The following is a 13,336-nucleotide window of genomic DNA, read 5'->3' on the forward strand; positions in this document are numbered from 1 at the left end:
GGTCCGTCGAGGAGAGACACCATCAGATAGATCGCCGACGACAGATAGGTCGCCAATGAGAGCCTCCGAGGGATGCGTCGCGTAGATGACCAGAGCCACCGACGAGAGGAATCGAGAGAGAGAGAGAAGGCCAAAGGGTGACCCATAGGAGAGGAATCGAGAGAGATACACCGCCAAGAAGAGAGACAACGCTGACGAGAGCCACCGAGGAAGACGAGCCGGAGAAGAGACCACCGATGGACCAGGGGAATCGAGAGAGAGAAGCCCAAAGGGTTCCTCAGCGAGGAGAATCGAGAGAGGTAGAACGCCGAGGAGACCTAGATCGCCGGCGTGATCAACCGAGGGAGACGAGCCGGAGAAGATCCAATCCACCGCGGAGAGATTTCGAGAGAGAGAGAGACACGATTTCGTCGAGGCAAAACATCACGCAAGAGAGAACCCGAGAAGGCCGAAACACCATCTCTCCTTCGCCCAGTCTTCTTTCGACACCTGTCTCTAAGCGACGTCCCTACCGTGGCTTGTTTAAGCGACGTGTTTTGCTCCTTTTCTATATTTTTTTTTTAAAATTGGCAATTAACATAAGAGACAGGGGTTAGACACCCCCGATAAAGATGCCCTTAGGATACTTGGGAGCTTAGTTACCGTTCCACAGCACAAACAAGCCCCAAGTAACTGACACATGAAGTCAGAAAAACAAATTTAAAACTCTATAATATAGAACCATCACAGAATCACAGATTCACAGTACAGGTTAAATGTTTGTGTTTTGTGAAGGTGGTGTGTATCTTGGAAAAAGAACAAAGAAACCCTACAAAATTCATCATTTTTACAGTAAAAACTAAAAAGTGAATCCTTTTAGATATATTTCGACTTTCCATGCCCAAGCAAGTCTCTCAGTCTTTACTCTGTTTTTAGGTTACCGAGAATGAGTTCAGCTAAGATATCGACCCATGTGTCTGGAACACCAGGTAGGCACCAGTGCATACAGTCTTGTCCCCATATCGCCACCGCGTCCTGTTTCCCTAACCAGATAGCAGGATGAGCATCAGCTCTGTATTCGCTTAGATGGGTCAGATCAAGTAGCTTGATCTCTGTGTTTTGCAGCTCGCTCTTGATAATTTGATTAATCCTTCTTGCTTCTTTGTTCACTCCATTGTTCCTGGGATCAAACCACAAGTCAAGCTGTCTAGGTCTTAGCATCACAGAGAATCCAGATAATAAGCAAGATTGAAATAAACAGAACTTCCTCAATAAAACAAGTTAGCGTAGTACCTGGTCTTTGTCGAGTGGTTTATCGAGCAAACAACTACCGTTCTGGTTCCAATCACCGCCATAGAAATGCCTCGGTGATTGCAAGCGCCAGAACTTAAGGGTCTTCGCCGGGACTTGTCGTTGGATATACGAAACCATTTGTTGAACAACAACTTCAAACCCTTGCAATATATCAAGAGGAGGATGTATCGGCTTTCCCTTTCGGTAGAAGACAAGAGGTGTCTCTTTAGGAAACTTATCGTAACCCCACCTAACAACCAACCAAATACACTTTGAATGCTTAATGCTTATTCTTCACAAAGTTGTAAGAAACAAAATCCAATAGGTTAAGGTCCTTAAGGATATTATATGTTTACCAATGGCCAGAGTTAAATACGAGAACATCGTAGAAGCTAGTGACATTGATCCACTCATCAGCAGGAACATCAACATCAACTCGATAAGCTCCTTTAACCCCGTCTTCATTAGCTTCTCGGCTGCGACCTTTATCATATCAGTTTAGAGCAACAATTCAACACATACAAATACACATTCTCATTATACATTAAACTTTAATGGCATTCAAAGACACCTAACAAGCTTATAACTTGGGACAAGACTAGAACTTGGTCCTTTGAAGAGCCTGTTTCAAAGCATAAAGGCACAAACTTTAGTGAAGAGTGGGAGATCTTTACTTGTATTTAGCGAGAAGAACGGATCTGTGATAAGCCACAGTGACGTTGAACTTAGGGAAGTAAGCACCACGCCAAGCTTTCTTCTTTTTCCACTTGACAGCACTCGGATCAGCCACTCTAAGTATACACAGCAACGAAACCACGAAATTCTCGTTCAGAGAGTCCCCAACGAACCCGATGTTCTTGTTCCTCATCCTCCCAAGAAACCGGGTCGGGTCAATCCGACTCAGCCCGCACCCATCGGGGACCCATCTCCACGAATTGATGACACCCATGTTTTCTCGCCTGTTCTTTAAGCAGTTCCAAGCGTTTCGGTGGAACGGGCACGTCTCGTCGTACAGGGGCTTCGGAGTTTCTGGAGTGTAGACCCATCGGCCGGAGAAGAGATCGCACGGCGGAGGAGAGACGAGGTTTGGAGTGGTGGGACGGCGGAGAAGGGTGGTGGAATAGAAGAGGAGAAGGAGGAGAGAAATGAGTAAGAGACGTGAGGATCGGAGCTTGGACGGCATCGTCGTGTAGGTTCGTCTGGATCCGAACTCCATCGAGATCACACGAAGGAGAAGAGAGTGTGTGTGTTCACTGCGATCTATCTCGCGTTTAAACCGGTTCTTTGTTTTCTCCGTTTAAAATTCGATTTCGGTTTTTGGTTTGGTTTAAAAATTGGTTTTAGTTTCACGGTTTCGATTGATTTCGATCAGAAGGGTTTATTGGTTTATCTACAGAATTAATTAGGTAAACCGAAAAGAAAAGATATTTTGAAGGTGGAAACTGAAATTAAATTAAATGGATAGAGATGTGGATAATAGAAATGGATGGTTCAAGTTTGGTTATTGTAGAGTGTTTTGTTTTTGGCTTGGCTTGGTTCGTTGTACGTAATCATAAGAAGCGGACCCAGCTGGTTTGAATCCGTGGTTTACGATTTTTCTTCTCCTGACATTATTTTTATTATTTTTCTTGCTACAATAAAATGATAATTGTAGATCAAATAAGTGATTAGTAGAATAATAATGATCCGCTAATCCATATTCTCCTTCTCCTACTTCATAATCCCATCTTCTCTCGTCCCTCAATCTCCTTTGGTTCATCTCCTCCACCAATCTCCTGTAAGTCAACATGTGTATGCATCTACTACATATAATGAATTAGTAGTTGTCTGAAAGTCGCTTACTTTCTGGAAATCTGTAATCATAATCTCCTGCATTGTCTCCTGTTTTCTTCTTCAATTTTGTTTGTGTTTTTGGCCGTTAGATTTAGCTCAAATCTTGGTTTACAAATCTTGGTTTACAAGATCTTATCCGATTCTGGTCATCTCTGAATTGAGTTCTTTTCAAATGTTGTTTATCTTTCCCTTTGTGTTGATTCAGTTTTGACTTTTTTTTTTTTTTTTCTGGACAAAGTTACTTGATTCTTCTACCTTTTTTAGGTCTTGGATTTGATTTTGTCTGAAAAGGGCGAAACTTTTGTTTTTAGAACACTCTGCTTGCTTGTCATTTTCTACGGTTGATACTGAATCATGTCCTTTTTGTTGTTTCTGCGCCTCGTATCTGAGATTAATGTTTGAATCAGTTTGCAGAGATGGAGGCTGGCGCTGGTATTGGTTTGTACCCGCTTCACCGCTGCAAAAACATCTACCTAGTGAGTTTTTGTTTTTTTTGTTTTTCTTTTTGATTATGCAGAAAAAAAAAAAAAAAGATTCAAGATGATATAATGTTAGCCTGTATCTAAGTTTCCGGATCAGAAGTATTGACTTGTTTTTTTTCTTCTTCATCAGGTGAGACATGCTCAAGGGATTCACAATGTTGATGGGGACAAGAACTATAAGGCTTACATGTCTCATGACTACTTTGATGCTGAGTTAACCCAACTTGGCTGGCAACAGGTTCCATGAAACACCTCTTTAGCTGATGTAAAACACACATCTAACACTTCAGTTTTAGTTCCCTGAATATTAGTAGTTTCTGTTGGTTACAGGTAGATAATTTGCGTAAGCATGTTCGTTCCAGTGGACTTCACAAGAAGATTGAGTTGGTCATCTCGTCTCCACTCATGAGGTACCCCCTTTAGACAATGTGTGATTACCAAAGATCTTTAGTTATTAATGGCCTGTGGTTTTATCATGTGGCTAATAGAGTTACTGGTTACTAACTTCCTCTTATACTAACTAATACATTGTGTGAGACTTGTGTCCTGCAATTCATTTGCACTAATTTTTTTTTTTCTATTTTGAACAGAAAACTTCCTTTTGATAAAACTTTGAAGATGCTAACATTGTAACAAATGTTTTGTTTGATGTGTAGAACAATGCAAACTGCTGTTGGTGTTTTTGGTGGAGATGGCTACACGGATATGAGCGATGTACTACCTCTAATGGTAGCAAATGCAGGAAACAGCAACCGTGCAGCTATATCGAGTTCAAACTGCCCACCAATCATTACAGAGGAGTCCTGCAGAGAACATTTGGTATGCCATTTCAGTTTACTACATACTTGGTAACTTGTAGCTGCATCAGGTTTTAACATTTGAATTCCATTTAATTGTGGACACAGGGGGTGCATCCATGCGATCAGAGAAGAAGCATCAGCGACTATCAGTTTCTTTTCCCGGCAGTTGACTTTTCACTGGCAAGTAAAAAAAACATTGAGTCTTATTAGATGTGTCTGACATTGATTATTACTAGTAATCTTCTGGTTCTGCTCAACCAGACTATTAGCTCATATGTGTATCAAATGACTCCTCACATTTAAATTTGTCTTCAGATAGAAAGCGACGAAGACATTTTGTGGAAGGCTGATGTTAGAGAAACAATCGAAGAACTTGCGGCTAGAGGCAAAAAATTCCTCAACTGGTACACTCTCTTCTGTGCGTATAACCTAAACCATGACTGAAGATGTAGGAAAGTTAGAACTTGAAACTTAGGAAAACATCCAATAGTATCTATCTCTTATAAAAGAAGATTGTTGCAGCTCTCAGAAGTTTGTGTATGATGTCATGTGAGTAATCTCCATTAGTCGTAATGATTTATCAGATTCAAAACTGTGTATGGTGGATTTTTGTAGGCTATGGACAAGGAAAGAAAGAGAGATAGCGATTGTGACACATAGTGGATTCTTGTTTCACACACTGAATGCTCTACAGAATGAGTGCCATCCAGATGTTAAGAAGGAAATTTGCAGCCAGTAAGCTCCCCTAACCTTTTGTTAGTGAAAAACTTCAAATCTATTGCGTTGATAATATGCATTTTGATGTGCAGCTTTGCGAATTGCGAGCTACGTTCAATGGTCATCGTTGATAGAAGGTTTGGAATTTCAAAAGTGTTGTTTCTTAATAGAACATTTCGTATATAAATCTAATGTTTTTCCATGTTGAAATTCAACAGTATGTTGGGATCGGACGTATCAGTGACTGATTATCCAGGGAAGATTCCAAAGGGGTTAGATCTTCCAAGTGATGCTGTTGTAGAGGATAATAACATCAAAGGTTAATCAATGATTCTTGTTTAAGCATTGTCTTCCAACTTTCTATCTCTCTATCCCCATGCCAAAAACAAGCTTCTTTGTTGTATGCAACTCTCTTCCTATTAGTCTTTCGCATTGAGTTAAAAAGATCTCTAAGATATTTTGTGACAAACTTTGATTTATACAAAAGTATTTGCTTAATTAAGAATTGAATGATAAAATTGTAACTTTTCTAAATGCTGTAGATGAAGAATTTTAGAAACGTTGTGCCCTCTGTTTTGAAAGGGTCTAATCTGGTAGAAGAACCGCAAATATTATCATCAACCAATACACATTGTATACATCTCTTTTAAAATTTGTCAATCATAAATATACAACACGTTTTATAACAAAACACTCGTCAATTGGTTTTATCTGCAACTACAAGACCCACTTATTGATTCTAATGTCAGGTTAACCTGAAAATACACTCAATGAAAATGTAATGTCAGGTTAACCTGAAAAATACACGCAATCGATGAAAATGTAACACAGATATTTGACCCCAACTCAGAGATGATCGAAGCCTTTTCACTTCTCTGGCAAATCAGTATGGACTCTGTTTGTATCGAGCATATCATGAAATACAGCAGGTTTCTTGGTTACTGGAGCAAGTTCCTGAAACACACCACAAATAGAATACAAATATCCGGGTAAGAAATCTGACCCGAGAACCAACCAGCTACAGTGCTACCATATTTTCCCGGGTCAGGAGACAACAAAATTTTCAAAGATAAAATGCTTGATGGACCATTAGAGATAGATGATAGAAGGTAACAGAGAGAGACAGAGAGTACCTCAACAGCAGCAGCTAACCCAAGGTCTTCCCATTATTTGTAATCCTATTGGAAGCCCTTCCTTATCATACCCAACCTGCGTTTTTTTTCTTTCCATATGTTACTCAAAAAGACAAAATGATTATTGCAAAGAATAGGACCATGTTCCTTTGATATGTACACGGCCGGCTTACAGAGTAACCAAAAAACAAAAACATAGCTTACGGGTACAGATATGGCTGGGAAGCCCAGGAGGTTTGCAGCTACAACAAATCGCATCAAATAAGCTGAAAAGAAATCAACAATCTCTATTATCAGAAGCTGAAGAGAAATCAACAATCAAACCTGTTACTTGACAAAAGGGGGTATCACAGGGGCTGTCATACTGTTTTTACAAGACAAACATTTCACCAGCCAGGTAAGAGAAGTTCAAGCAGTCATTCATATACAAAATACAAATAACGTATTTGAAATGAACTATCTATTTATGGAATGTTTTTACGTACCCAGTCGTAGGGGTCACAATAACATCAACGTTTTTGAAGATATCCATGTGATACTCCATCAATCTTCGCCTGCAACAAGTAGTTTATACAAGCAAGCAGCCGAAATAGTGTCATTCATATGTACTAACACTTTACTTTGCTACAAATCAGACTTTTGTATACAGTAACAGACTCTTGACCGATTTTCTGGTTACACCATGTCAATTTGTGGGTAGATCATAAGTGATATCTGCTAATACTTAAGAGACCTTGCTTAGTCAAACTTATTAACTCCTTAAGTATGCAAGAACTTTAGACATTCATGTGATTGAAGGCAAATCTGGAAGGTTTACACTTGTTGGTCGTCATTTACCTTATACATTGCGCAGAAATATAGTCTGAAGCATAGAATGACTGGAAGACCGCAAAACTGGTACGAATATCATAAGATAATTTTGATTTTTTTCCTGGAACGTTACGACAGTGAAGAGAATGGTTAGACCAGCATTCTAATTTGTTTTGTACGTGATAGTAATCACAGCTACTGACATCAGAGCAAGCGTAAAGACATACCCAGCCTCACAGTACGGAGTAAGAGAACGCAGTGCCGCAGATCCGATGGACACAACATGAGCTGCACGCATCTCTTCTAGTTCAGGAACCACTATTTCCACTACCTGCGATAGTACCATATAGGCGACTTCTATAGCAGATAATCCCATGGGTTTCGTATATCCTTTCATACCCATTTTCGATCTCACACTATTCACCATCTCCCACATCCCAGCATCAGCATATATGTTGGAAAGCAACACGTAGACGCTTGATTCATTGGATCCCATGGATAAGAGCCTCTCTGCTATTTCTTCTGCAAAGTCGACATTTTTATGGATTCTATATGCATTCAGAAGAGCTCCCCAAGCACTGGCCATTGGTTTCACAGGCATGTTATCGATAAAAGACTTAGCTTCACCAACTTCACCAGCTCGACCTAGCAAGTCTACCATACACGCGTAATGCTCTTCCTCTGGTGCAATCCCGTAGTCACTTGTCATCGACGCAAACTGCTTCCGTCCTTCTTCGATGTTTCCCGAATGGCTACAGGCCGAAAAAAGCGAGACATATGTCACGGAGGTTGGAGTTAGGTTCCGCGACTTCATTTTACCAAAACAATCCAGAGCTTCCTCTAACATAACATTTATCCCAAAAGCATTGATCATAGAGCTCCAAGATATCACGTTTCTCTCTGGCATCATATCGAAAACCTTCCTAGCCATCGAATGTTCCCGCATCTAGCGTACATGTCGATGAAAGACGTGAAATTTACATCGTCCATTTCAATCTCGTTTCTTATCATGTAACCATGAACACTTCTCCCGTGCCTCTGAGTCCCCGAGCTCGAGCAAGAAACAAGAAGAGCCGCTAAAGTACATTGACTCGGAAGAACAGATTCTCTCAGCATCTGCCTGAACAGATCAAAGGCTTCAACAGCTCTCTCACACTTTGCAAATCCAGAAACCAGCGTTGTCCACATCACCACATTCTTATCAACACTTGTTTCAAACATCTCTCTAGCATCATCCAACAACCTGCATTTCACATACATATCTACAACAGAGGCTTGTAAATAGCCACTCTGATCTATAAACCCCCTTCTGATGGATAAACTGTGCACTGACTTCCCTTCTTTACCAGCAAAGACATTCCCACAAGCCTTCACCAAACATATCAACGTAAGCGCATTATCGACCCCCAAACCCGCCTCTCTCAAGAGATAAAACAAACGAAACACTTCAGAGTCTCACGAGTATCTCAAATACCCTTTCATCAAAACCGCCCAAAGAACCGAGCTTCTCAGAGTAATTTCGTCGAACACCTTCTGCGCATCTTCCATACGACCAAACTCTCCATACATCTCGACCAAAGACGGAGCCACATAAGCGTCCTTATCCAACCCATTCTTCATCGCCAATCCGTGAATCAGAACCCCATTCTCTAAAACCCCTAACCCCACACAAGCTTTGATCCCGAACACTAAATTGAAACTGTCGACGACGCCATCGCAATCCCTCCTCATGCGATTGTAAAGACGCAAGCTTTCGCAGTGATTCTTGGATTTGGAGTAACCGGAGAGGATCGTGTTCCACGAGTAACGGTTCCTCTTCCGGGGAGGGATTCGATCGAAGGAAGCGGTGGCGAGATCGAGACGATTCGATTGGATGTAGGAGTTTGTGAGACTGGATCCTAGAACGACTTCTTCTTCGGGTCCATGGACTATAACCTTCGCGTGGAGCTGTTGAGTATGGCGCAGTGCTTTGATTTGGGTAAGGATGGTTAGAAGAGCGTTGGTTCTGTTCACCGGAAGCATCGGTGTTGAAGTAAAAAAAAAAAAAAAAAAAAAAAAGTCATCAACTATCTCATAAGAATCCCAGATTCCACAATCAGAACAATTTCAGAAACTGATGAAATTTCCGAGAAAACACAAAACCTGGTTCAAATCATCTAAGCAATGAAACTAAAGAAGCTACGAGCAATCAGGTAGAACAAAAAAAAAAACTCCACAAGCTGATTAACAAACGGAGAATTCAGCTTGCGAAGTTACCTGTAATCGGCGGAGGATTAGGTAATGAAGCTTACCACCACCAACTTGATTCGCCGCAGAGTCGTGCGGATGAGCGCTGAAGTTGTTGGAGACTTGTAACCCAATTTTTGCATTATACTGTACTTGCTTGATTTGAATGCACTCGTCTCGATTGTTGAAACGAGATTTCAAATTAACAAAACCATCCCCTTATCCTATAAAAATATAATTTTGGCCCCGGTAATCTAAAGCATCGATAATCGGTTTGTTTACTTCCCTTTTGGGGTTTCTTAGGATACATAAACTAGTTTAGTCAGTTTGATTTGGTGCGGATTTTTAAAATTGCATTCGAGTTGGATTTTTGGTTTCCATGAAGTATTGGTTTACTTAAGCTGAACTAAATCAGAATTTGGTATAGTCCCTACTAGAATTTATAGGATCTATTTGTTACTTATTGAGAAACTCATCAGCATGCTCAAGATCTAGTAGAGATCAAAGTATGTGTATTATCTAGTCTACAATATCAATAGTGAAAGTGAAAAGTTTTGGCCGAAATGGATTGGTAAAATCGCCGTAAAAAACCACGAAGTTGGTGAAAGTTTGCACTTCTTTCTTATTAAAGTAGAAGTACTTTAAGATTTGTTTGGCAACATAGATAGCAGTTAAAAAAAATAGTGTTGTTTGAAAACATGTATAGCAATAAGTTAAGGAAAAAAAAGTAATGGATTTATACTATTAAAAAAAATTATAAGTCCCATCACATTATATTAAAAAATAATGAGTTTATGTTACTTGTAAGGGTGTAAAAATGGGTAAATCAATCCAAACCAAACCATATCCAAATAGTTTTAGTCTTATATGGGTAATGGATAAAACCAATCCATTTGACAAATGGATTGAGTTAATCCATAACTCATTTATATTAATGAGTTAACGGTTTTAATGGTTAAACTATGAACAATAATTTTATAGTTTAAATGGTTATTGTGGATTACAAAAACAAAAGAAAAATAATTATTAAATAAAAATATTATTTTAGGGATGAAAATAAAAATATTTTTTAGACTTTAAAAACACACCTATATGTTTTGGTGGAAAAAACAATTTTGATATTTGGCGGAACACAAAAAATTTGTGATTTTTGTGATAATCCTGATATTTAACAAAAAACCTGATTTTTTGTTTTGGCGGAAAAAGTCGATTTTGCTGTTTTGGCGGAAAAATGTGGTTTTGGTGGGAACACGTTTTTGCGGTTTTGGTGGGAAAACTCGATTTTGTGGTTCGGGTGGCAAAACTCAATTTTACGATTTTGGTAGAAAAACTTGATTTTAAGGTTTTAGCAAAATTAAGATTAAATTTGGCTTATTAAAAAACCAACATATAATATAATTAAAAATTTAATGTTATGAAAAATATATTTAATATAAAACCAAAATATATTATGAGAAACCAAAATATATTTAATAAAAGACCAAAATATAATCTAAATTTGGCTTATTATGAGGAATTGGGTGTTAATAAAAATATATATGAGAATTATGTTAGATTTAGTTTATTAAAATATAATTATATATATGAGAAAATAAATAAAGTTTGGTGTAGTTAAATTGGTTTAGAAATTTGGTTTGGTTATTTTTTTAATATATTTGATTTATTTTTTTGTTTGTTATGAATTGTTATTGGTTTGGTTATGGATAACTCATCACCCATTACAAATCCAATCCATTTTAACTCAATCCATTAAGTCTATCAACCCATTTAATCCATTAATCCATTTGTACCCAATTTTTGTATCCATTAAGATCCATGGATTGGATTGGTTTGGATTGACCCATTGATTTTTATCTTTTTTGACACCCCTAGCTACTTGATATACATATTCAAATCAAAATAATAATTAAAAATGGATTTATATCAAAAATTCATTCAAAAATATACATATATTCAAAATTTGTTTTTACTAACATATTTTTCAATAACCATTATAAAAATATTTTCAATATATATAAGAAAAATACAATACAAAGCTCAATTTCAAGCACCAACTTAAATTATGGTTTTTATATTTCACACTGAAATTTAAAAATATAATATATGTGATTATTTATATGATTGTATGTATAAAATATTATTAATTATAAGATTACTTATTTGATGGGACGTATAAAATGAGATTAATTATATGATAACACATATTTTTGTAACCTATGATGATACATATAAGATATATAATAGTGATTAGGAGTGGGCGTTCGGGTTCGTTTTCGGATCTGTTTTGGATTTCGTGTTCGGTTCAGATCTTTAAGGATTAAGTTCGAATTTTGGATAACCAATTTAAATTGGATAGAGAATTAATAACTATTTAAGTATTTTTAGAGTTTTGAGTATATTAAACTATTTTAGATATTTACGTTTGATTATTTGTATATATTTTCAAGTATTTAAACGAACTTAAAAGTATCATATATATTCTGGATGTTTTTATATATATTAAATCTAAAAATAATTAATATATATAAGTATATAAATCTATTTTGGATACCCAAAATACTTCGGTTCAGATCGGACTAGGTTTCACTTCTTCAAATACCAAAATTTTGAATAATTCGGATATTTAATCAATTTCGGTTCGGATTTGGTACTACTTATTCGGATTGGGATCGGTTCGGTTCTTCGAATTCGAGTTTTTTGCCCAACCCCAAAATAGTGACATAAAAAACAAATAATATCGTTTTTTTTTAAACACACACGCGCGGGCGCGCGGATCAAAATCTAGTTAAACTTTAAAGCTCAACTAATAAAAATTTAAACAATGAACTTGTTTAAATAACATATAAACATCAAAACTAACTTACTTATTGCACACGTCAAAATTGTGACCGGATACTGTTCATTACCAGGTAAAAATCGGTGACATGAAAGTTTACTTTTTATAAAAAAAATATTTTTAATTATTTTAATTAACAAAAACAAATTAAATTAGATAAAATTCAATATAAATTCTAAAAATTGATACAAATGCAGGAAAAATTAAGAAAAATAAAATCAAATTCATAAATTCAAATAATAATAATAAAAATAAAAACAAATTATATAAATTCAAAACAACTATTAAAAAATAAAACTAAACTGTAAAAACCGATTAAAAATTAAGAAAAAATAAGTAAGAAAAAACAGAAAGTAAAATACAAATAAAAATTTAAAAATTCAAAAACAAAACTAAGAAATTGTAGAAATTTATAAAAAATAGAAAATAGGAAATTTATAAAAAAAAATATGGAAACAAATAAAAATTCAAAAAAAAATAAAAAATTTAGAATTAAAATTTGAAAATGAAAAGTACTTGAACCCTTTTGACATAGCGGTGATGGTGACAAACTTAATCATATCACTGTAAAAAGTTATTATGAGATATAATAGGATTTTAAAACGTTTTGTTGAAAATTAAATTTTTGAATTTTTTTATACTATGGATTACCTCAACACAGTCATTGCAAGACCATCTTTCGGGAACATCCTCAAGTCTACAACCATGCAACAATAACTGCAGTAACCCGAAATATGATTAAAAATGCGCAGATATAACATTTTTACTATTTAATTACATAGGTAAATCATTACGTATGTTCTGCACCAACTCCGTGAAGATGTAAGATGTCTGCCCTGAAGTAGTCGCTGGCGTAGTTGCTGAAGCAGACGTCATGTTGAGTGGTGAAGACCATGTGGAGTCAAGGTGCTGAGCTGGAGTCGTGTAGACTTGGAGAGCAAGAGAGTATCTTGGAGAAAATGCAAGAGGAATAAACTTGGGTAGCAAGTTTACGACCTAAAGAAAGTGGAATAAGTGCAATTCCAAGAAAATGAAAGTTGCACTTGTTGTTTTGGAAGATGTTCATATTCTTGATGCCTTGGAGAAAAGGCATTGCAGAACGTGGAGTTAATGATAAAATAGCTCTGAGGATCGTCGGAAAAGACAGAGACACAGAAGCTGATTTTATAGAGAGTGAAAAGCTCTTGAGTGTTGTCTTGGTCGTGCTGAAGCAGTTGTTGAAGTACT

At 36.8% G+C, this 13,336-nt stretch overlaps 2 protein-coding genes and 1 pseudogene across 4 annotated transcripts; 1 reads left to right on the forward strand and 2 right to left on the reverse strand.

The window, feature by feature from the left end:
• Positions 1-696: 696 nt before the first annotated feature.
• Positions 697-2,557, reverse strand: LOC106334720 (protein trichome birefringence-like 12). 2 transcript variants are annotated; one of them, XM_013773057.1, is made up of 4 exons: positions 1,947-2,552; positions 1,629-1,748; positions 1,273-1,522; positions 697-1,182 (listed from the first exon to the last, which is right to left on the reverse strand). In XM_013773057.1, exons 1-4 carry the CDS (start codon positions 2,486-2,488, stop codon positions 901-903), a joined length of 1,194 nt encoding a protein of 397 aa, XP_013628511.1. In that variant the 5' UTR covers positions 2,489-2,552; the 3' UTR covers positions 697-900. The 2 variants fall into 2 exon arrangements, with proteins under 2 accessions (XP_013628511.1, XP_013628512.1); XM_013773058.1 differs by having other exon boundaries at positions 875-1,159; positions 1,947-2,557.
• Positions 2,558-2,827: 270 nt separating this feature from the next.
• Positions 2,828-5,630, forward strand: LOC106334721 (phosphoglycerate mutase-like protein 1). 2 transcript variants are annotated; one of them, XM_013773060.1, is made up of 10 exons: positions 2,828-3,049; positions 3,520-3,581; positions 3,718-3,825; positions 3,918-3,997; positions 4,244-4,406; positions 4,493-4,567; positions 4,703-4,791; positions 5,003-5,122; positions 5,197-5,241; positions 5,323-5,630. In XM_013773060.1, the coding sequence occupies exons 2-10, from the start codon at positions 3,522-3,524 to the stop codon at positions 5,426-5,428; spliced, it is 846 nt and encodes a 281-aa protein (XP_013628514.1). In that variant the 5' UTR covers positions 2,828-3,049; positions 3,520-3,521; the 3' UTR covers positions 5,429-5,630. The 2 variants fall into 2 exon arrangements, with proteins under 2 accessions (XP_013628514.1, XP_013628513.1); XM_013773059.1 differs by having other exon boundaries at positions 2,843-3,049; positions 3,513-3,581.
• Positions 5,631-5,744: 114 nt separating this feature from the next.
• Positions 5,745-9,075, reverse strand: LOC106334719 (annotated as a pseudogene).
• Positions 9,076-13,336: the final 4,261 nt, after the last annotated feature.

Source organism: Brassica oleracea, chromosome C3, assembly GCF_000695525.1.
Source record: "Brassica oleracea var. oleracea cultivar TO1000 chromosome C3, BOL, whole genome shotgun sequence".
NCBI lineage: Eukaryota > Viridiplantae > Streptophyta > Magnoliopsida > Brassicales > Brassicaceae > Brassica > Brassica oleracea.

What these genes read in the sequence shown, in the direction of transcription:
- LOC106334720 (XM_013773057.1), bottom strand. Translation starts at nt 2,488, where the DNA reads ATGGAGTTCGGATCCAGACGAACCTACACGACGATGCCGTCCAAGCTC. An exon ending in GTATTTAACTCTGGCCATTG is followed by an intron (nt 1,523 to 1,628) that starts GTAAACATATAA and finishes GTTGGTTGTTAG; the next exon opens with GTGGGGTTACGATAAGTTTC. An exon ending in AACCACTCGACAAAGACCAG is followed by an intron (nt 1,183 to 1,272) that starts GTACTACGCTAA and finishes AGACCTAGACAG; the next exon opens with CTTGACTTGTGGTTTGATCC.
- LOC106334721 (XM_013773060.1), top strand. Translation starts at nt 3,522, where the DNA reads ATGGAGGCTGGCGCTGGTATTGGTTTGTACCCGCTTCACCGCTGCAAA. An exon ending in ATCTCGTCTCCACTCATGAG is followed by an intron (nt 3,998 to 4,243) that starts GTACCCCCTTTA and finishes TTTGATGTGTAG; the next exon opens with AACAATGCAAACTGCTGTTG. An exon ending in ATGGTCATCGTTGATAGAAG is followed by an intron (nt 5,242 to 5,322) that starts GTTTGGAATTTC and finishes GAAATTCAACAG; the next exon opens with TATGTTGGGATCGGACGTAT.